This window comes from Lathamus discolor, chromosome 5 (assembly GCF_037157495.1).
Source record: "Lathamus discolor isolate bLatDis1 chromosome 5, bLatDis1.hap1, whole genome shotgun sequence".
Taxonomy (NCBI): domain Eukaryota; kingdom Metazoa; phylum Chordata; class Aves; order Psittaciformes; family Psittacidae; genus Lathamus; species Lathamus discolor.
In genome coordinates, this window is record NC_088888.1 from 92,242,663 (window position 1) to 92,267,171 (window position 24,509).

A 24,509-nucleotide genomic window follows, 5' to 3' on the forward strand; every position below is an offset into this window, starting at 1 on the left:
TTCCAGTATCTGAGATCTGAACACCTGAAAACAAAGGATGAAAATATTTACACAAGTTTCAATTTAACATCCACAGATGTTATTTTCATGTCAGAAAATATTCTTTTTTTTTCAATGCAGGTGACCACCAATGATACATTATCCACAGGGATGGATTGCCTGCCCTTCTACCGCTCATCTGCTGCCTGTGGCACTGGTGATCATAGTATCCTCTTTGGAAATCTGTCAGCACTAAATCCAAGACAACAGATCAATGGCTTAACTTCTTTCCTTGATGCTTCTACTGTTTATGGCAGTACCCCTGCTGCTGAAAACAAGCTGAGGAATTTAACAAGTAAAGAAGGCCTTCTTAAAGTAAATGCTAAATATTATGATAACCATAGGGAATACCTGCCTTTTACAGACCAGATCCCATCACCTTGTGCGCAAGATTTGAATGCAAGTGAAGGTGAGAGGATTGAATGCTTTATGGCTGGGGACAGCCGCTCCAGTGAGGTCACATCTCTGGCAGCTATGCACACACTATGGCTGAGAGAGCACAACCGCATGGCCCGAGCCCTCAAAAACATCAATGGCCACTGGAGTGCTGAGACAGTGTACCAAGAAGCACGAAAAATTATTGGTGCTCTGCATCAGGTTAGCTGCTTATTTGCTTATCTACACATTGAAGTAAATACCAGAACTGATATCAAAACAGAATTGATGACAAAATTTTAAACATGTATCTATGGGGGCTTTTGAGATCATGAAACCTTTTCTTTGCCACCTGTTTCTCCATTTCAAATTTTGAAGTTTGCTCCGTTTCTCACTTTCCTGAATGCAATGTCCTGGTCCTTAGTGTGGCCAGACCTCTCAGTGTTCTGATTTTCATGGCAGTTTCTATTCTGCTGCATCTTTTTTCTGGCTTCTCAGATGCCTGTTCGCCTTTTGAAGAGGCCTTTTCAGATGCATTTCTTTATAGGTTGTTTGGGTTTGTGGGGTTTTTTTTAGTAAAGGAAAGAATTCAAAGTAATGCCTCTGTATTTACATTGAGTTCAAAATGCTTACTTTCTCATTCATATTATATAAATTAATAACTTCCCTGCATAAAAATGCCTGTGAAGTTCTCAATAAAGCATTAATGAATAAACTTCAAGGGCTACTCTTGATAGGAGATATAAATATGGAAAAATACTGAAGAGACCATATGAATATTTATGTTAAACCCAAAATTAGAAAATTCTATTTCTACACAGCATATTACTATTTTATTTTATTTTATTTTATTTTATTTATTTTATTTTATTTTGTTTTGTTTTGTTTTATTTTATTTTATTCTCCCTCCTGAAATAGCTGTGTGGGATTTAACTTAGAATCACAGAACTTTTTTTCCTCTCAGTACTTGTATTCAGTGTGGTAGGACACACACGTGTACACAGAAGGCCACACCAACCATCACACACCAAAAGCAGAACCTTTGCTGGTTCTCACATAAAATGAATGGCACAGGTCACCTCACATCTGAGAAGCTGTTCGTTGTGGCCCACAGGTATTCCTACCCCTGCAGGCAATTGCCTCTTCAGCTTTCTTGAGGTTCAGAGGATATTTTCTTTCACTGGCTTATCTTGGTAGGTTTCACACCTGGGTTTTGACTGGTCTCACTGGTGGCCTTGGGGAATGGATAATCCCATGAGCCCCTTTTTGATGGTTTGGTTACTCATGTTGCTCTGCCTGATGCTGCTCCTCCAAGCCCCACCGGAGCCTTTGCCTTTATGGAGATTTGCCTTTAATTAGACAACCTAAGACACAGCAATTCAGTCTGTTATAATCCATAACAGATGAGCAATGCTCAGAGTAAAATGAAGGCTAGGGGACTTATCTATGCTTTCTGATACTTCTAAATTATTTGGTTTTTAGTTATGAAAGGAGACTTTTTTAAAGATAAATTGGGAAAGGAGGGAAGAAAATTTCACTGTTCCAATAAAACACTTTTCCTTTCTTCTGCCACAGTTTTTGGTCAGCAGAATATGTGGAATATTTCCTTTAAGAAACCACTTACGTTCTCCGGTGTTTTGTTATTTTGACTTATAGATAGATAACTTCAGAAAAATAGCATACTTTATTTAACTGTATTTAGTCAGTCCTTTTGAAAAGTTTGAGTTTTATATATATATAAACATACATAGGTATATTTGTTTTGTTTACATTAACCATGTCTGCTCCTTTTCTGTAAAACTGCTGTTTACATTAAAATAATGGCACTGACAAGTCAGAAAGGTTGTTAATACTTGTTGGAAGAAAGTACAAATCCAACAGTGGGTCTCTGAGCATTCATACACCTCTGATTTATGTCCACTAACATTACGGCTTGAAAGAAAACACATTGTGCAAGGCAATCCACTTCATGAATCAGGGCTACTCATTATTTCTGCCAGTATCACAGGATAATGAGATTTGCCTATGGCTCATTAGATATGTGGTTGAGTTATATCTAGCTGGCTTAGAGATATTCATGCAAGGGAGATAATTGGAGTATCTCTATTAATATGATATGCTAACCAGCACACTAATGACAGCTCTAGTTGAAGTTACCTTGAGATTTCCCCTATAAAATTTTGTCTCAGTTGCTGCACACTTCTAAAATTCTCTCTGTTTGGAATGAATACTTTCAAACATAATTTTTGCTTGTGGCTGTGTAATTATAGAGAGTTGAACAAAAAGCCTTCCCTTCATTCCAGCATAAGAATTTAAAAAATCTCTCTAGACATACTGTTCTTCCTGGAAGCTTTTTTGGGACCATAAATATCTCTAGTGCCAAGCATTTAATAATAAAAACTGGACAAAGTTACCAAACATGACAAATGCCTGTTGATATCCTGCAGAAAACAGGTTTTTTTCATTGCATTGTGGACATGTTTCACTGATAAGTAGTAGTTTTTATAGCCCACAACAGTGGTTAACTCTCCCCTTGTATTTTATGGGAATGATACATGCTTAACTCTAAAGTATTAACACTGCAGTATACAGTGTAAAAATATATACCCTGATTTACCCAGTGTTTTGTGCAAAAAGACATTTTTTCAGTGTTGTTTACTAACTGAAATGATACCATCTGCTTGATTTGCTTATTCCTGTTTTGACAGGTTGAGTAAAATTAGGATTCCTCCTTTTAAGCTATTTGAAAGAAAATAGTTTAAATGTGCTTTCCTTAAGAAAAAAAAAGAAAAAGAATGTGTATATGCAACAGGAAAAATATGGTTAATAGTCCAGCTGCTACAGTCTTAACATTAGTACTTTGTACATGATGATTTGCAGAATGAAATTGCATGCACATGTGCTCTTCCTTCCAGAGGCTGTTCCACCTGATGGGCCATTTGGATTATGAAAGCTGAATTATATGGCACTAGTCAAAGTGAAGCAGAAGTTTTGCAGATCAATCTGAATCGGGTTCTCTTTGATTTATCACAACATCAGGGAGCCATCTCTTAATTAATGGAGTTGCTACCAGTTGATCCCAATTGCAGCTGACAACTGCCTTTATTTTTTGTGTGTGGATAGGTGTTGGTTTTTTTTATTTCCTTCTACATTTGCTTGTGTTCTCTGAGTGTCTTGCATTCTCTTTCTCTGCCATTGTCCTAGGTGTGGGTTGAAAGTAAGTGGCAATTATTGGCACTGAGGCTGACATATGTTAACTTAACTACAATTATTGGGCTCAGCATAGCTTACTTAGATGAAATTTCTTGTGAAATTAGAATACTAGATAATTCCTCAGAGTTTGAACTCAATGAAATTCTAAAGGATAAATAGATAAACTATGGATGTTATAAAAGAATATGTGTTGCACAATATGATAACTCATGTTTATAGAATATCACATTGTAGATGTAGTACATTGTAGAGTAGTTCAGACTACTAATAGAACTATAATGTGTTCATTTTTTATTAAAACTTGAGCTCTCACGTAATCACCCTTTACATAAAAGTTTAGGACTTAAATACTTACAGTGAGAACTTCAAACCAACTGTGTGTAGCACTTTAATGAATTAAATATCATGTTTTGTTGTTCTCTATTATTTCTGTGATCTTTCCCAAGTGGAGGTGCTTCACTCAGTTGATTCTTCACTGCCTCAATGAGATACTATTCCTTTGCATGGAATTGAGATACTATTCCTTCCTCTGGCCAATGGCAAAAATTAATTTCACTTTTGGTCACTTATTTTTATGATAGTGTGTTTTTACATTGTCTCTTCCAGCCTTTAGTTTTCCTTCTTCTGTCAACTGTGCCCCATTCACACTTACTTTTTAAATTGCTAGAGGGGTTTTGACAAGCTAAGACTGCTGAACCTTATGAAAAGAGATATGAATTTCTGTATTTTTTGCACCAAATTTGAAATAACTTTTCACATGAACAAGAAATTCTCAAAAATAATTTGGAATTATGCAACCTATTGCCAAGTATCTAATGTATGGCTGAATTCTGCTGGAGGAGGCCCATCCTGGAATCAAACCCAGCCAGGGTGCATGCTGAGTTCATAAGGACATTTGGGAAGCCCTCCTGTAATTCTGCCTTCTGAAACAGAGGGAAGTTGCACTTGAGGCTAACAGCCTGTTTAACTTGGAGTATTACCTCCCATATGAAGATAGGCTAAGCAAGTTGGGGCTCTTCAGCCTGGAGAAGAGAAGGCTGCGTGGAGACCTCATAGCAGCCTTCCAGTATCTGAAGGGGGCCTACAAGGATGCTGGGAAGGGACTCTTCATTAGGGCCTGTAGTAAGAGAACAAGGGGTAATGGGTTAAAACTTAAACAGGGGAAATTTAGATTGGATATAAGGAGGAAGTTCTTTACCGTAAGGGTGGTGAGGCACTGGAATGGGTTGCCCAGAGAAGTTATGAATGCTCCATCCCTGGAGGTGTTCAAGGCCAGGTTGGACAGAGCCTTGTGTGGCATGGTTTAGTGTGAGGTGTCCCTGCCCATGGCAGGGGGGTTGGAACTAGATGATCTTAAGGTCCTTTCCAACCCTAACTATTCTATGATTCTATGATTACTGTGTTTGCAGGTCAGGATTCAATTACTTTCCTATAAACTGTGCACATGTGACTTATATGACATAAAATCTGTACAGAACCTTTTCTGACAGTCTTAGTAATCACTCAGATTCTGTCCCTGCCTGGGTACTTAGCAAGTAATTGGATGAATTGCCAGGAAATCAGATTTTTATTTTCTCTGATATGACTAACTGAAAATCATTTAAATCTTAATCACTCTGTTACTATCTGGTCATATATACTACTAAAGTAATTTAAACATTAAGCATATAGGCTTCTGTTTGAAGGACAGCACCCATTTATCATCATTTTCATGGAATTATACCACTGAAACAATTACTGCCAGGAGACAGTAGAAATATTGACCTTATTGATTAAAATTAATTTCTTTATGAGGCTTCTACAGAGCTTGGAGTTGATGCTGTGGAGTGCTGAGCATACCCTAAGAGAAGCTTGGATTACAAACAATATCTTAAATGCCACAAGGAGCTGAGTCCACCCAGAACCTTGCAGAACTCATCATATACACATAAATCCATTATACTGCTGCAAACATCTGAAAGTTAATATTCATAATTAGATTCAAAGTAGGGAAAAAATGGTAGAGCAGTTAATTGTACTTGTTTTCAATTTCTTTTCCCTATACTGCCTTTCTGGCTCTGATTTTATCTGACGTATTTTTAGGCAAGCATGTTCCTTTGTTTCTACAGGTGAATCTCAGTTGTTGAAGAAACACTGTATTGAAATACTAAAGGAAATAAACCTTTCAAATCACACTCTCAGATCAAGGAGTGCATACAAAGGAATTTTAACAGATATAATTTTGATGTTTGTCTAACTGTTTATACCTTTTTAAAACTTATACATGGGTCAGGTAGAAGAATTTTTAGCAAGGCTCTACTTGACTTCATGCAGACAAATTCAGGCAAAGTACATTCAGAAATACCGGATGTTTCTTTAGATGTGGTTCTCTGCTAGACACCAGATTCTTTCTGGCAGTATCATGTTCTGTTTTATCAGTAACATCTTATGTCTGTATTGTTTAAATATCACCTTTACCTGATGGAGTCTTACTTAGCCAGTGGAAGATTCCACCAAACATATGCCTCTCCTAACTTGAGGCAGGCATAAGACCCCTTTTTTATGCTTAGTCCTTTAATTTTCATATCTGAAAACATCAACCCCTTTTCTCTCACTGAGGAAACAAGAAATTAAGATCTTACCTCTGGGTAAAACGAAAAATATGAATTACCCTTTCCTTCAATGAATCTGGCCTTTATGAGCAGTTTACCTTGGGTTTTTATTTACAATGAAACAAAAAATTACAGTCATATCAGGATGTTTGTGTCTATGGCTAATCTAGGTTTATTTAAAGTCTTTGCTTGTAAAAACTAGCTCTGAATCTAAAACCAGAAAGAACTCTCATCTTGCAAAACCTTTGTGAATGTAGAAAAATGTTAACTTCCCAAATGAGTGTCAGTATGAATTTCTAGCAATTATTTTCTTCATATGCTGTATTAAAGAAACTGTAAAAAGAATTCTAACCTATTGCCTTCAAATATCTTGTTCACTTCATGACCTAACCTGAAAACATAAAGAGTTTTTTACCTCTGCCTTCTAAAAAAAGTTAGCAAATTCTTGAGAGGTTTGCTTGTCTCTGTGCCATGCCCAAAATAAAGATGCAAGTTTTTCATAAGGTCATTTTATGCCAACTAGTTTTTCAAAATGCACCATATCAAGCTCAAAGCACATTTGTCTGCACATTTTATTGCATACTATATTGAATCTATAAGGTATTTTATTGAGTTCAATATGTTTCATATTCATCCCATTACACTTCTTTGAGTTCAGCAATGAGTTTATTGTGTTTTGTCATGATTACTCACACAATTTTTTCATGCAACTGTAATACTGTTGCCTTAAAAAATCATTTGACAGAAGGTGTTTATCAGCATTTTCATTTTTGAAGTGTGTTTTTTAGGAATCTATAAATTGGCTTGAGTTTAGCATAAGAGGTCCATCAAGGGATTCTGGGCACCATAATTTTAAAGCCTGGTCACTTCAGATATTTAGAAGAGAGGATCTGAGTCAGAAATTCATATATTAAAATCAAATCTCTTCATATCTACAACCATTTTTGAAAGACTTTGTAGTAATTCAAGCTTTCTTTGCCATTTTAAAGGGCATTACAATTTGTATCATCTCAATCAAGGCTTTAAATCTCAGAACACTTCCTGTGAGCTGGATTACCCCCATGTATTCTAAGTAGCAACACTTGGTCTACCGTTTATGCTAAGAGCTAACAGAGGCCTGATTGCTGCACTATACTGAGCTGTGCCACTGGTTCTCTTCTGCCATTTGTCTCCTTATTACAAAAATAAGACTTACATTGTCTGCCAGTTTATACTGCTCTTAGTCATGCCAAATGCTTGTGCATAGATGAGTGAAGAAAAAGGCATTTATCACCCAGGAATCATTACTATTCATCTATAAAAGCACTGTATGACAAATGTTTCTTTTTTCTTTTCTTTCAGATTATTACTTTAAGAGATTACATTCCCAAAATCATTGGTCCAGATGCTTTTAATCTGTATATTGGCCCTTATGCAGGTTATGATCCCACACTGAATCCTACAGTTTCCAATGTATTTTCAACAGCTGCCTTTCGTTTTGGTCATGCAACGATCCAACCAATAGTAAGGCGATTGAATGCACAGTATTTAGATGATCCAGAATTCCCAAATCTTCATTTGCATGAAGTTTTCTTTAGTCCTTGGAGGCTCATTAAAGAAGGTATGGTTTTATTTAAAATGTTTGTGGCAGAATATTGTAACTTTTTTCAAGGTTACTTATCTTGAATTAAGAATAGGGACATTTATATAATTGCATCATTTATTTAAATTGTTGAATGGGTTCCAGAGTACTAACATAAACTAAAATGATTATTCTGAGTTAAATAGTTGTCTGACTCAGACAACAGTTACTCTCCAGATTAAACCAGTCTGCCAGAATGACAGTATACTGGTGATTGATGATGATTTTTTTTTTTTTTTGGTGGATTATTATGTTATCAGATTGCAAATTTTCTTACACATGAAGAAGAAAATGGAGCCTTTTCATATCACCATTACTTCTATTTCAACCTGAAAGATATTTTTCATGTGTTTGAATGTAAAAGCTGTGTGACCAATGTTTAAAAACCATGGAGACATACATGTATTAACGTTTGTTAAGAAAGTTATAATGGTTTATATATATGATGTAATGTTATATTACTTTTGTGTTTAAAGGAGGCTTGGATCCTTTACTAAGGGGTCTTCTAGCACATTCAGCAAAACTGCAGGTGCAAGATCAACTGCTGAATGAGGAGTTAACAGAAAAACTGTTTGTGTTGTCCAATAATGGTTCACTCGATTTATCATCATTAAATTTACAGCGTGGCCGTGATCATGGACTCCCAGGTCTATTGATTTTTCTTGAATTTTCTTCCAGCTGGTAACTGAATTGTAACTGTTTATATTTGGGATGTAATCCTAAACTTTCAAATAATAGCTTTGGTAATCAGAAAAGTAACTTAGTCTCTTTTTAAATAAAAGTTGATAATATTCTTAACTTTTATGGAAATAAAACTTTCCACAGCATTTGAAATTAAATTAATCTGTTTAATCTGGGATCTAGAAGGACAGTACTAGTGAGTGGACCTGGGTGTGCTCACTGTAGGTACCTGAGGCTTGTTCTTGCTGGAAGCAGCTCCAGAGGAGTGGAGTTTCTGCCTGCAGCACCTACTTGCCATCAGTAGGCTGCCCCCAGCCTGTGGGACAAGACAACTTAGACACAACCTCATACCAACCATAGGAGGTGTTGAGATGTCTCCATGTAATGTATGTGGTGTACATGTTTTGTAGATGGCTTAGTTAGGTGTACACCTCATTTTAAGTAATATTACATATTTGTGCCTGGCTTTTTCACTTATTTATTTACTCCAGTCAGCCCAGGACAAGATTGAGCTAACAGACAAGTATCATTAGCTCATCAAGCCATGGGTGTACTAGCTTAGAGGAAGACTGCTGGAGTTTAGTTTAATTTGATTGCAATGGCTGTTAAAAAAATACAGTTGGTTCCCAGTTCTGTGTGCTTCTGAGAACAGAAGCATCAACCCTCATCATGGCAATCTGGGCCTTTTTATTTTTAAAGGTGCCCTGCCCTGCTGCCTGAGCAGATCACTGTTCTGCATGATTAAGAAACAAACATGGCCTGCTCTTCTATTCTTTGAGCTGGGCATGTTAGTCATGAAGATAGGACTGGCTGATTGTCAAATGACATTATGTTTCTGGGTGACAACCCTCTCCATTTCTCCTGTATGACTCCACAGCTAAGAATACACAAGTTGCTGGCCCTGAACAGTAGAAATGATGTCTGACTCTGCCTTGGAGTTTAAAGTTCTTGGCTATCCAGGGGTAGAAATGGATGTTTGATGTCCCAGACCAGAAGTTAAAGTTTTGTTGGAATGCTGGGGAGTTTAATTGCAATGATGTAAAAGCAAGTAAAAGAAATCTATTTTCCAGACAGCTGGACATGTGCCCTGGAATGTGACACTGCTTAGTAGAGTGCTTTAGTTACTAACTTTGTTCAGGTTATTTCCTGGCCATTCTCATCTAACTCCTGTATTCCTGCTCTGGAAATCTCAAGACATAGTGCATGCTCCTGTTATCTATTATCATGTTTTCATTACTTAAATATAGGAGAATTGTTTTAAGCTTTTGTTTACCTTCACGTGAATGATGTAGCAATTCATGCTCTAGTTTCAGATCCTGCTGTCATTTCCCTGATCAATTTAACCAATAATAATAGCCCTATTTTTAGACATAAATGCCTATGACTATGGTTGGGGTTGTCAGAATTCAGTGCTTCTAGATTTATTAATTTCATATATCATGCTTAACAGTCAACTCTAATCTTCTTTTCTGCAAAATGTTTACAGGTTATAATGACTGGCGAGAATTCTGTGGCTTACCAAAACTGGAAACTCACACTGACCTGAACACAGTAATAACCAATCGAAATGTCACTGAAAAAATCATGGAATTGTACCACAATCCTAGCAATATTGATGTTTGGCTTGGTGGTCTTGTAGAAGACTTTCTTCCAGGTGCTAGAACTGGACCCCTGTTTGCATGTATAATTGGACAGCAAATGAAAGCACTAAGGGATGGTGACCGGTGAGTTCATTCATGCTGTTGAAGCATTTGTGTAAAAAACGCAGAAGCAATGGAGATTTTACAGATATTTGAGGACATTTCCCAGAACATAAGACAAAATATGCTTTAAAAAAATTATTTCCTGCTGCTTCCACATTTTTATCTTAGCTCCTTCAGTTTTGTTGGGTGAACTTATTCTTCTTCAGTCAGTGTATAGTCTCAATTGCAGATGATGTGGAGATTTTTTTTATAGTACTAAGGAGTCCAACTTTGCACTCCAAGTGCAAATGCAAGTTGCCACCATCAATTCATTGTGGCAGGGGCCGCTAACTCCTGTGTGGATGGATATACTACTGTACAGCCTTTAACTATCCATTCCCTGAGGCCTAAACTGGACTCAGGAATTGGAAGAACCTAGACATTTTCCATGGCAACCAAAGCAAAGTCAGACAGGATAGGCAAAGAGCTCTAATTCAGGCATCCTAGAGGGAATAATAAAAGCACCATGTACCTGTTCTTATGTGAACTTGGACTGCAGAGTTCTCCCAGAATTGCTTCATTGGACACAACATAGGACGTCCTTTCACCTAACCCTGCACTACCACCACCAGGATCCTGCGCCAGTACAGCCCTCCACAACAGGAAGGAAGGAGAAATGCAGCTTCAGTCACAAAGGGATGAAAGATGCAGTTATATCTTGCTTCTGCTCCTGAAGCTATTATAAAACCAGCTTTTTTTCATTTCCAGCATGTACTTGTGCAGTAATTTTGAATCTGAGGAGAAGACTAATTTTAAACTGCTCATGCCATGCTAGCAGTGGTGTTTTAAGTACATCTGGTCCTCACGCTCACCTTTAAGCTCCTCTCATAAGTCACTATTGTGGAAAGAAACCATTACGTAAATAAGCATCCGAGGCAGAATTTAAATCTGAACTTTAAAAAATGTTAATTAATTAGCTCACAGGAAAAAGCAATGTTAATCATAAAGGTGGTATCTTATTAGCATAAACTGGCTAGACAACAAACATTCCACTCAGCTGTGTTCAAAATGCAGTTGAAAGTCCTCTGAATTGTATACTTGCATATCTGACCCTATCTGGGGAAGGATAATCTACCAAGGTCCTTCCAAGCCTTACTTACGTAATTCTGTGCCTTATAACACTACTTATTATTCAGTGTCTTATAATACAACTAGCATTAATTAAACAAGTATAACTTAAAACATTATCTCCAAATTGAGAAAAAGAGAAGTCTAGTTATAAAATAATTCCCCAAGTTTCTGCCATAAAGTTTGTGTCAGCTAATTTAAATGTAAAGTGGTATTCTGTTATTAATACTAGAGGAACCACGAGAAGTTAGAAGTGTGGAACAACACATTATAGTTGTCACACAGTAGGTTCAAAAATGGAAAAGTCTGGCACTCATTGCAGTGCCTTGTCTGATACAGTATTATCTACATCTGCACCAGTAGCTGTACGTGCTTACTAGATATGTTAATTGACGCCAGTAAGTGGAGATTTCAAAATATCTCTTCTAATGTACTTGTTTAAGTCTAGAAGTCAGGACTAAGTGGATTTTTGACTTATTGAACTCCATTCTGATAGACTTAAAATCTTTTGTCAGTAACCTGACAGAACATGAAGGGATTTCTTTTTCCAATGTACTAAGCTCAGGCACTGTCTTAACCTCAGCCAAATCACCTGGAACAAATTGTTTCTGTTCCATCAGTCTTGATTTTCTTTTTCTATCTCTTTCTACTCTGAATCATTTTGTGACCTCAGGATTTGCAGTAGTTGGGCAAAAATTCTGGAACTGACTTTGTCACTCCAGAATAGGGAAGCTTGATCCTCTTTTTTTCACTTTCATTTTCTTTTACTTTAACACTGTAAAATTCACCTGATACAGATCAATCAGAACAACCTTTGCTAGAGTAAATACCTATCCAATGGGTAGATTAAAAATAATTTTATGCTAAAGACTTCTCAGCAATGTATATAAAACTGAATTTTGTGATGAAAGTAGAATAGATTTTAATGTATATGGAAATGACAGGCATAGGAGAGCTGAGTGGAGCCAAGTTTTTAATGGCTTTGGTTATGGGAAAGGGTCTGGGAACAGTCAGTGAGGTTTCAGGATGCTCTGAGAAGTCTGTACACCATGTGCAAGTGAGGGATAGCAGGAAGACATCTTTCTTTTTTACCTCTCTTCAGCCTTTCCATCTCTCCTGCATTTCTTGCCAAAGTCCTGCTGAGGTGTGGGACATTCACTCCATCCCTGGTTCTTCAGATATCCTCTCCCTCCAGTGTAGGCAAAATGGGACAGGTTTCTCCCCAGATTGTCCTGCTATAGGTAACCATTTGCCTACAGTTTTTCAAAATTCTCCATCCACTTGCCTTACTTAACTGGTAGACTCCTCTTGGCAGTAGGGTCCATTTTGACCTGAAAAGCCCCTCCGGGGCACACCAGAAGTCCTCATGTTGCCCAGAACACAAGCACGACTATCAGACTTCCCATTTGCATAGAACCATATCAGATGGCTCATAAAAAATCCAGCACACTTCACACATGCGAAGTTTACACAGAGTCCACAGTCAAAACTGCTGTTTGCTTCCGATAAGAAAAAAATAAGCACAAAAGCCACAAGCTTTCCTAAAAACTCCGACCATATTCCCCCAGTACTATGGACTGCCGAGTCCTGTGTTAAATATTCGGTCAATTTGTACAATGTGAACACATCCATACTCTACTGCTAATAGTCCTAGGACATGTTACCTAGCATTTGGTAAATCCTAATTTTCCTGAGTACCACAGGGAACTATTTTAGCATTTTAGCAGTGCGTAACACTGTTAATGTACTAATGCATATATGCCATCAGATTCTCCAGAAATACTATTTTGCCATTCATGACATGTCATGATACTGTTTATCTTCTCTTTTTTTTTTTCTCCCAGTGTTTTCTTTCCCATTCCTTTTATCTTTAAACATATATGCATTTGTGTGTTTATTTTATTAAATATTTGTTTATTAAATATTATATGTAATATAACAGATACACCTTGGTAGCACCAGCTCATTCTTCTGCTCTGGCACTGCACTCCCAATCTGACAACATGGAAAATGTAGCTCCTTTCTGTTCCAGCCAGTCCTCTTAGCTTACTTTTTTGTATGATGAAAAGCACAATTACTGTCTTACAATTTTCTGCTATAATTAATCTGCATATCTAAAGCTTTTTTAGTAAATTAAGAACTCCATGTTAAACAGAGGAGTATTCAGCAATCCCTGTTTTCATAGGAACCATTCAGTAATGACAAGCAGAATTCTAAAACTGTGGTATAGGGAAATCTATTATAGCTACTCCTGTAATTCTCCTGTAATTTATGCTTAAAACAACTTATCATTGCACAGTGAATGCTGGAGAGCGTAAGATAAAGCACCCAGTTCCAAATTTTTCCTTCACTATTGTAACTTTTGTGGCCCTGTATCATCAGGAAAAAACAATTTTGCAAATGTGACTGATTAATAGTTTTAATCAGCTGACTTCTTTAACACACCATCTGAATTGGCCAGTAGGTCAGACTTATACTAGCCTTTTTGTGTCTTTCGAGCTGGGTATTTAAGTCTGCAGATAGTGGTGTTTCCTTTTATTATTTTATCCACCTACATTTGCTGTAATTCTTCTTTTTGGCTTTTTACTTAGGGCATTGTGAAAGTAAGAATGATCAACTCTTTGAATGTGATATTTTCAAAATGTTTCTTCCAGATTTTGGTGGGAAAATGATAATGTTTTCACAGAAGCGCAAAAACATGAACTCAAGAAGCATTCATTGTCCCGCGTGATTTGTGATAATACGGGAATTTCTGAAGTGCCAGGAGATGCCTTTCAACTTGGAAAGTTTCCACAGGATTTTAAGCATTGTGCCAATATACCTGGGATGAATTTAGAAGCTTGGAAAGAATTTTATCAGGAAGGTAAAATGGTAATTACTTATCTTTTCTGATGGGAGAGGAGAGTAATTAGACAACTGACCTTGGTTTTGGCAGGTCTTGAATCACCGGTCTGACGCAGATCTTTGGTATTTCTACCACTTAAAAATGAGATCTAGGTTTTTCTCTCCTACTTTATCAGCTTCCTCTGTAATAAATATAGTGGTTTTCAACTTCATTCTGATAACATGAATGGATTGTGAGATACCCAGACATTATGGCAACTGAGCTCTTACATGAAAGAAAATGTGTGCACAACATGCTGTTAGAAGATAATGTTAATTTTACAAAGCTTATAAGCCAAACCTGAGGTATTCCTTATAAATTATAATTATTGTATAAATTATTGTCCAGAAATGAGCAGTTACATTCTTGATCACCTTAAAACATATGAGTAATTCAATTTAAATTAATTTGTACAAATAATGAAGAACCGTGTCGACCGTCACTGCGAGGGTAAGGTGATAATTATTTTGAAGTTTGTAATACAATCTTTTTATTTGTAGAGGAAATATGTGGAACACCAAAAAGTGTAGAAAATGGTGATTTTGTATACTGTTCAGAAACTGGAAAATCTACAGTGACTTACTCATGTCAATATGGATTTCAGTTACAAGGAGAAGAGCAATTAACCTGCACAAGTAAAGGATGGAACTTTGAGGCTCCTGCTTGTATAGGTATCTTTTGTTGTTGTTGTTGCTTTTGAATTTTCTAAAAGCTAAAGTCCAGCATAGCTCATCAGAAGTGAACTCCCTCCTTGAAGTCAACTCCCTCCCTCTTGTAGCCAACTTTCAGGTTTTATAGGTACAACAACATGATAACCTGAAGCTCCCCTTGTTCCAGAATTCCTATCTCAGTCTCTACCCATCCTGATTCAGCAATCAAGATGATGATAGGAAAATGTCACTAAAAATTACCTGATGAAGAAAAATTTAGTCTATTAGCAACCAGCTGGAAAAGAAGGTAGTAAATCAGAATTAGATATTGCTTCCACCTATATGCAAGACATGTAAAAATAAAAGCAAGACAAACAGTGGTCATCCTGGACAGAGCATGCGAAAATCAGTGAAAATATATTGTCTTTCAACTTTCATGCACATTTTCGAGGGAATACTTTTCTGTTATTTTAATTATTCTTTTTTCCTTTTGCTTTATTTTTACTTTTGAATAGAAAATTATAGGAGGAAAGAGAACATTGCAAATATTTTGTTACAGGGCCTTCACTCTTCACAGCTGTGAAGGATGAATTCTTTCTGTTCACATTTTTAAATGTGTGTGCTTTTAATGGTGTGTGTGTATATATGTATAATATATATGTATATACACACACTCAAACTGCTCAGCTTTATAAGAACGTGAGCAAACATGAAACCTGAAAAGGCCATATTTAGGAATATATTATGGATGGTGGTAAATTAATTTGAATGCAAGTGCTGCAGCTGATCTGCAATAGTCTGCTTATCAGTATTTCTGTGACAGCAGAATAGAAGGCTATTCATTCTAATTGTATACCTGGTATGGAAAAAATCAAATGAAATTTGCAGCTCTTTCCTTTATCTGAATCCTATTTATCTACTGAATTCCACCCACATAAATACCATATAAAGAAATAAAGCTGTTAAATGAATTATAATGAAATCTTTTCAATAGATTAATGCCCTGGCAGAAAACTGAATAAATAAGTTATATGAACGAATCATTCCTTGTCCTAGTTTCTTTTAGTATGTTCAGTAATGTAAACAAAAGACTGTATATCTGCTATAGGAAAACAAGCTGCTGCATATATTAAATAAACAATGCCTTTATTAAAAGAAAGCCATCAAAACCCACTTATGCAGATGCTACTTGAGTTTTACAGCAGAAAGCACTTTGTTCCATGCATGTCTGTGCAATGTGCTCCCATTCTTTTAAATGTTCAGCAAATTAGGAATAAATCAAGCAACATAATAAGGAGAATAGAGCTTGGCATTTTTGCAGATGGTGTCAAAATTATATACTGCTCTGGAAAAGACAGAGTGGCCTGCTGGCAAAAGCATAGGAATCTGAGAGCTGTTAATTTCTGCTTACTAACTTTGGCTTTGACAGAAATAATTTCTATTGATTCAAGAAGTCTTTCAGAGTTAGACTATGCTACCTTGTTTATATTGTTATCTTACTCTTGATAGATAGCTCTGTTTATTTTGCTTTAATCAAGCACTGCTCTCTTTGAGTTGTAGGGTAGGCTGATAAGATCTGACATGCACTATTTAATGATAGAAAAAAAGTTAGCTGGTTAACCACATGACTGTGGATCTACAAAAGCTGAAATAGCATATCTGAATTACAGCGCAGGCAGAGCCTGTGCAGGTTGTCCTTTTCAGATGATGATGAAGCCAATGGGAATTAACCCAAAATGTAGTCTTGAAGAGAGTAATACTTGTTCAGGAATCTTCATTCAGAACAACTTCTTTTCCTGCTTCAGAGAGGTGTTACTAGTGTTAGTGTTTCTTAAGTTTAAGATTATTCCTTAAATGTTTAATCTTTTGACCGTCTAGCTGATGGCTAACTTTGGACGCAGATGCTGCTTTGTATTAAAATTTAAGAGAGGATCGGACTAATCCTATTTCCAGTGATAGAATTCCCTAAGTAGTCTGTGTAACAATGCTAAACTAAGTCAGAAAATCATTCCTACAGGGTCTGTTTCTGATGCTGATCAAAAAGAGCTACTTTGCCTGAAGTAGTAGATCAAACATCATAGTAGGAAAGGAAAAGAAAGGACTATAACCAAAACCAGAGGACACTGAAAGCTCAGCTTTTTACCCACACATGGGCTTGCAGTGCTTCCAGGAACATGGGTCAGAGACATTAAACAAGCTGGGAAATATTGTATACAACCAATGGGAAAATATCTAGAACAGCACTGGACGCTTATCTTTAGGCAACTGAATCCAGTCCTGCAAAAAAAGTATTACACAGAGAGAAGAAAGATGCAGAAATATGGAAAAGACTCAGTTTTTTCCTTCACTGAATACTTTCACTCCTGCACTCTACACTGTCTCCCATTCCATTGCATATCAGAATGTGAGAGTGAAAGGTTTTGAATGGCCTCAGGAACAATATGTTTATGAACATTTTCCAATCGATAATTGTTCATCTGCTCAACATTCTGTCAGGATATTGTCATTTCACAGAACTTCTTATATAGCATCTAGAAACAACTGTCTTTGCAGTGATATCACAGATTACTGTTATAAATTTTGTAACCAAAGCTAATCTGAATCTTTGATCCTCAGAATCATGCCCAGAAGTATATAAAGCTGTGCCTGTGTTATTATTTTCAATATCCCTGTAGAGCACAGTATAGGGAAAGCTTATAGAGGAACTCAAAGTCTTAGGATATAAACACATGAAAGAAGTGTCCTCAAGCTTACAGTCTGCATTTTTGAAAACTCTGCTAATTGCTCTTTGTAGCTTTTGGTGCATTACAAAAACAACACCTTCCTTTTTCATATTTTTCAGCTTAAAAGAACAAAACCAAAACCCCCCAACCAGCTAACCAAATAAACAAACAAAAAAGAAAGAAAAATCCTCACAAATAAACCCCCAAACAAGCCCTACACCCCTCAAACAACCCCTCACTTTGTACTTTGAACAGTAACAACGAGGTTCTTTTTGTCAGTATCTCTGTGTCATTGAAAGCATGCAATACATTTCATTTCTGTACAAGGTGTGTGTGATAAGGTGGTAAACCCTCTCTGTAATTTGTAATGACTATTGATCCCTGTGTATTAATTTTGCAGACATCAATGAATGTGAAAATAAAATTAATCCACCATGCTCTCCTTCTGCTGAATGCATTAACACTAAAGGCAGCTATAAGTGTCTCCGTACCGATCCTCACAAGCTGGCAGAAGATGGAAGAACATGCATTGGTAATGCTTGTGAACCTACTGTCCATTAAAACTTTCTCTGTTCTGTTTTATAATGTCATAAAAATTATAAAATTGAGACTTATTGAAGAGTCGCTAACACACGTAAAAAACTACACCGTCATGGGCATAACGATACAGTCAGATTCTGTAAAGTAAATGAAGATACTGAATAAATAATACAGAAACAGAAGTAAGCTTCTCATTTTCCATTCCTACCACATATAAACTACCAAGTATGTCCTTAGAGTGCATATGAAGGAAGAGTCAAATCTGCCTCAGTTTGTCCTAGTTAGTATCTAAACTCAGCATCTAAATTTTAATTAAGTTCTGCCTACTACATTCTAAAACTGTTAAACCTTTTAGAGCTGGCATAAATTACACATCTTGTGTTTCAGCTTTTCAGTGTGTGTGAAAGCTGTGTTGTATTTTAAGGTTAGGTGGGGAGTATGAGTGTAGCTTCCCGCTGATGCTGAGCAATACCTGTTCTGGGAAGGAGTGCCTAGATCTGTCAAAAGCTCCATGAAAACCTGCAATCCAAACTCAAGTGGATGGGTATCTACTCTACCGAAGTGCCTAAAGGGAAGCATAGACAATTTAGAGTGCTCAAATCTTACATACTGAGCGCTGCATGCCATGAAATCCTGAATTGGCTGAATCTCACTGATGGCAGATTTCTTGTTTCCTGTTTCAAATACCTTGGTTATGACATGTGGGATTACGCTGACATTTGTTATTAATTGCACAAAGAAAACACAGGATGATAATTCCCAGAAAAAAAGAAAATAATAATCTCGTAAATAGACAGACGTCTTCATGAATATGATGTACATTCAGTCAGTTTTACAGTTGTGGTTCAGTACCACATGATCATATCACTCATATGACACCTCATCCCTCAAATAAAGCCTTAAATGTGAGCTCACCAAAGGCCAAAGAGTGAAGGACAGTGGGAGACTGCATTAATACAGCTGCACTTATCATCCCTTTAGGCAGGCACACCCTCAAAAGTACTTTCCCAAGAGTGAATGTCACCAGAAGGACCCAGCTTTCTCTTGCTATAACACATGCAAATGCAAATCCTCAGGGCCAACTCTTTCTGAGATAAAACTAAAAAGGAATGGTGATACTCATTCAGAGTTTCATCTTTTAACATATCAGAAAACAGAGAAAAAAAAACCCAAACTGCCTTCTTTGTAAGTGTTTCTTATCCTTTTTTACTGTTCATTCCTTTACCCATTCAATCATGCTTTCCTTTATTTACCACTCTAAATCCACAGACAAAACCTGCCTTCAGATTAAAGAGATCAGTTCATTGCTGTTGATCACAACAAAGGCAGATTATATGAAGACACTGCACTGGCATGAATGTAAGGCAGTTCCAAATATAAGGTCAATTTTATATTTCAAAAGATGAAACAGAAAATGCTTACAGTCAGTGCTGTAAATGATCATTATCACAGACCAAGTCAAATGTGCTTTTCAGAGCTTCATTTGCTGTCTGATAACTCAAGAGAATGGGTGCAGGTACAGCCACCCGGGCCACAGTTGACCTGACCACAGCATATAAGTTTAACACCTTCCTTTAGCCCTCAGTTGCTAGAAAAGTTTGTCATCTCCATCGGCCCATTCTTGCATGCTACACTAAGATTTGGGTTTTGGGGTGTCTAAAGTCAGTCATAATAGTTTCTGGTACGTGACACACATTGCTTCCTCTTACAGCTTAAAGCTATGGAAGGAAATGTCCATTGACAAATGACTGTCAAAATTTGGCAAGTGATTACCTTGGTCTCCCTTGCATTCTTTTACAGAAATAGTGAGACTTGCTTTACAGTATCTGTGTCATAATGGCATTTTAAACTGGTTGGTCAATTTGAAATTGAGCAACAACTCTTTAAGTTACTGCAAAGTGTCAGCCATTACTATTAGTTAGAACTTATATTGACAAACTTTTAAAAGACATCACCCTCTTCTTAGATTCGAGAACACAATTGCAGCCATTCTTTACATCATTACCTGTTTACCTCCTCACTAGGAGCCCCTACCCAAATACCATGTGTGAGAGGCAATGTTTGAAGATTAAATCTTCTAAAAAAGTGGTGTCTGAGGCCTACATACTGAAGGATTAATGCTAAGCCCAAGTTTCAGTGTTATCATTATGTGAACTGTTACCCAGGTATGCATTCCCAGGAAAAAAGGAGGAGGAATGAGAAGTCTGTGTGCAGTTATGAGCCTGTGACTTCACTGGGATCACAGAAACGTAGTGGGATAGCTCACAGAGATGAAGGATCAGCTGGGAAAAAGACAGGGTGGAGCATGTTACACCTTTTGTGAGAGAGCAGAAGGATTATGTGGGGCTCTGCGTTAGGATGGGTCAGGAGTCAGTGAAGAAGTTGCAGGTCAAGATCAGTGAGCAGAGCAATATGGCTGCTGTAGTAGAGGGTGTGTGCTATGGACTTCCTCCTCAGGAGCAAGAAGCATATGAAGCCTACTTCAAACAACTGGAAGAACCCTCCAGTTCACAGACCCTGGTCCTCATGGGGAACTTTAGCACTTTAACCTGGAAGGACAACACAGCATGGCACAAGTAATCTAGGAGATTTCTGGAAAGCACTGACAGCTTCCTGACACAGGTGATTAAGAAGACACCTATGAAAGATGCCCTGTGCAACCTGATACATACAAATGGAAGAATCACAGAACTATTGAGTTCTGAAAGGACCTCTGGATGCCATCTTGCCCAATCCTTCCTCATCAGGGCCATCTAAAACCAGCTGACCAGGACCATGTCCAGACAGCTTTAGAATATCTCCAAGGATGGGGACTTCACAACCTCTTTGGACAAAGCCCAGTGCTCAGTCACCTCTCAGTAACAAATGTTTCCTGATGTTCATATGACACCTCCTGTATATCATATTGTTCCCATTATGTCTTGTCCTGCCACAGGGCACCGGCTCCATCCTCTATGCACCATTCCGTCAGGCATTTAAGCACATTTATAAGCTTGTACCCGAACCTTCTCTTCGAAAGGCTAACCACTACCAGCCCTTTCAGCCTTACCTCATAGGACAGATGCACTCTTCATAGCCCTTCACTGGACTCATTCCAGTATCCCCATGTCTCTCTTGCACTGAGGACCCTTGAACTGCATACAGGACTCCAGATGATGCCTCACTGGTGCTGAGTAGAGGGGGAGGATGATGTTTCCCAGAGAGCTGGCAATATTTTGCTTAATGAATCCTAATATACCATTAGCTGTCTTTTCATCAGAATGGCTCATGTTCAGCTTGGTGTCCACAAGGACCTACAGGTCATTTTCTAACAAGCTGCTTTCCAGCTAGTCATCCATTAGCATATATGGATGCGTGGGGTTTTTTTCTCCCCAAATGCAGGAGTTTACACTTCCCCTGGCTGAACTTTATGATGTGCCTGTCAGACAATTTCTTCAGCCTTTTGAGGTCCCTCTGGATGGCAGCTTGACCATTCTGGCATATCAGCCATTTCTCTCAGTTTTGTGTCATCTACAAACTCTGCCCCATCATCAGGAGTGTTAAGATGTTAAACAGAACTGGACCCACTATTGACCCCCCGGGGTACACTGCTACTTCCTGATCTCCTATTAGACTTTGTTCCACAGGTTACCACACCCTGAGCCTGTTAGATGAGGGAAGTGAAGTAGATATGGTCTACCTAGACTTTGGTAAGTTTTTTGACACTGTCTCCTATAAGTTCCTCATAGACAAACCGCTGATGTATGGGTCAGAGGAGCAGAGAGTAGGTGGACTGAAAAATAGCTGAGCAGCTGGGCACAATGAACTGGCACAGTGGCACAAAGTCCAGTTGGAGGCAAGTCACTGGTGATGTATCCAAGCAGTAATGCTGAGGCCAATTCTATTTAGCTTCTTCGTTAATGACCTGGACGATGGGGCAAAGTAAATCCTCGGTAGTTCACACGTGATGCAAACCTGGGAGGAGTGGTTGGTATGCAAGACAGAAGTGCTTCCATTTGGAAGGATAACGACAGTCTGGAGTATTGAGTAGACAGGAATTTAATAAAGTTCAAGGGAAGTGCAAAATCTTGTACCTGGAGAGGAACAACCCCAGGCCCTCATGAATGCTGGTTAATGAGTACCCAGAAAGCAGCTTGTCAGAGATGGATCTGTCGGTGGACACCAAGTTGGACAAAAGCCAGCAATGCTCTCTGGGAGCTAACAAGGCCAAAAGCATCCTAGGCTGCATTAGGAAGAGCATGGCCAGTAGGTCAAGAGAGGTGAACAGCACTGGTGAGGCACAGCAGACTGGGGAGTGCTGTGCTCAATTCTGAGTATTCCAGGACAAGAAAGGTACAGAATTACTAATTTGAGCTGAGTGAAGAACAATGAAAACAATGAAGGGGCTAGAGCTTCTTTCATATGAGCAGTCCTTCAGAGAGCTGGGACTGTTCAGCCTGAAGAGCAGAAGGCTTGGGGAGGGACTTGCCAATATGTATAAATGCCTGCTGAAAGGGAATTAAAATACACAGACCCTTCTCAGTAGTGCCAACTGACAGGAAAAGAGTCAAGGGGCACCAACAGAAAAAGATAAAAAAACCCAAACAAACAAAAAATGTTTTACTGTGAATGTGGTCAAGCATTGGAACAGGTTTACCAGAGAGGTTGTGGAGTCTTAATTCTTGGAGATACTCAAAACCTGACTGGGTATGGTCCTGGGCAATCTGCTGTAGCTGGTCCTGCTTAAACAAGGAGACCTGACTAGTTAATCTCTAAAGGTCCCTTCCAACCTCAATGATTCTTTGATTTGGTAATTAGGTACAGAGAAAAAGAACATGTTTCTAGCAGTTTTTTACAGGGCAAACTGTGACTCTTAACATGCTTGTGTGTATAGCTCAATGTCATTTCTCATATTGCTTCCACTGAGAAAGAAGTAGTTAATTAGCTGCTTGACAGTAGATTGCTCCCAAAGATATTTGTATTAACAAGTGAAAGAAGAATGTTACCAACAGTCAACTGTTGTTCTGGTTTGTTTAATTTCCATATTAAAAACAAAACCATAAAAAAATGCATAAAACAATCTTTCTGTTTTTTTATGTGAGCTGATAAAGTAAGTTTTTATCATGGTTGGTTTGTTGGTTTTTTTGCATTTTTAAGGACATCATTCATAAGGCCCAACTGATTTCACTGTGTATTTAGACTGAGGCTTTGAGCCTTGGTAAAAAAGGTGGTGCAACACTTCTAAACCAACATATTGATTGCAAAAATGAGCAGCTGAAATTTAGCAGTAAAAAGAATTTGGGGATCTGCAGTATAGAGTGATTTAAAATTATGAGAGCACTTCAGATTATTGTGAACATTTCAATCTTCAAAACTAAAGTGCTCTTAACATTCTGAAGAGCTCTGTTAATGTTACGTATTCAAAACTGCAAATCTATAGAACTTTCAATTCTACTTTTATTGGCGGAATTCATCAGTAGGCCCATGCTTTCTTTTATAAGGTTGGATAATGTTTCTGATGGAAAAACTTGTATAGGGTAACTTTACTCAGAAAGTGACTTCATTTTGTTGCCTCAAATTGAAGTTGCTCAGCTCTTTGGCCCATGTGTAATTGTTGCATAATAGAAGTAAAAAAGCAAGAGTCCCTTCTTTCCATCTATGCATATTCTAACCAAGAGGAGATGACTGTCATGTTGACCCACAGGGAAGATACCTTTGAAAAATATGACAAATACACATTAAAAAAATGAAAAATCCTTATTAATAATACTGTCAGCCATTAACCTAACCCTGTTTACATGATTGATGGATGAGGATTATCTAAAGTGCTCATGGAAAACTTCTGTCTAATTCAGTTAGTAATACAGTTTCAAGTTTACTTTTTAATTTATATGAAAAATCCATGAAAAATCCATCCAATGGGTTAAATTACTGAAACTTTAATGGGGCAGTAAAATAAGAATACATTATTCATTAAAAGGATAGGAACCTATTGTGTGAGTGCCCTCAGTCTCCCTCCTGTTCATGTTGTGGGCAAAAAATGAATATTGGGCTTTTATCTGGTAAATGGAGTAAAGGTTTAATTCTATCATTACAGTTGTCACAATGTAGTCTGAAGGAATCGACACAAAGAACTGAATAGGTTTTAAATTAAAAATCAGTATAAGTAAGCATGAAGAAGTCTCAGAATTTCTGTAGTTTTGGTGACCAGATTAATATTACCTCCAACACTACTTACTTCAGCAAATGTAATTTCAAACTGGGAAGAATCTCATTCATTTTATCATGCTGTTTCCCACAGCGCTAAAAATTACCTGTCTGTTTCAACGTAAATATTCGCATATACCAAATCCCTCTCTTACATTTTAAGGATATAAAGTCCAACTCAGTAAGAAGTGGAATT

General features: G+C 37.6%; 1 protein-coding gene across 1 annotated transcript in view; it reads left to right on the plus strand.

Moving 5' to 3' along the window:
- Nucleotides 1-24,509, plus strand: part of TPO (thyroid peroxidase) — a 51,210-nt gene that overhangs the window by 21,178 nt on the left and 5,523 nt on the right. Inside the window, exons 9-15 of the mRNA XM_065679182.1 lie at nucleotides 121-636; nucleotides 7,560-7,818; nucleotides 8,316-8,486; nucleotides 10,007-10,244; nucleotides 13,985-14,193; nucleotides 14,715-14,885; nucleotides 17,988-18,119. Coding sequence (XP_065535254.1) covers nucleotides 121-636; nucleotides 7,560-7,818; nucleotides 8,316-8,486; nucleotides 10,007-10,244; nucleotides 13,985-14,193; nucleotides 14,715-14,885; nucleotides 17,988-18,119 — 1,696 coding nt within the window. The remainder of the gene's footprint in view (nucleotides 1-120; nucleotides 637-7,559; nucleotides 7,819-8,315; nucleotides 8,487-10,006; nucleotides 10,245-13,984; nucleotides 14,194-14,714; nucleotides 14,886-17,987; nucleotides 18,120-24,509) is intronic.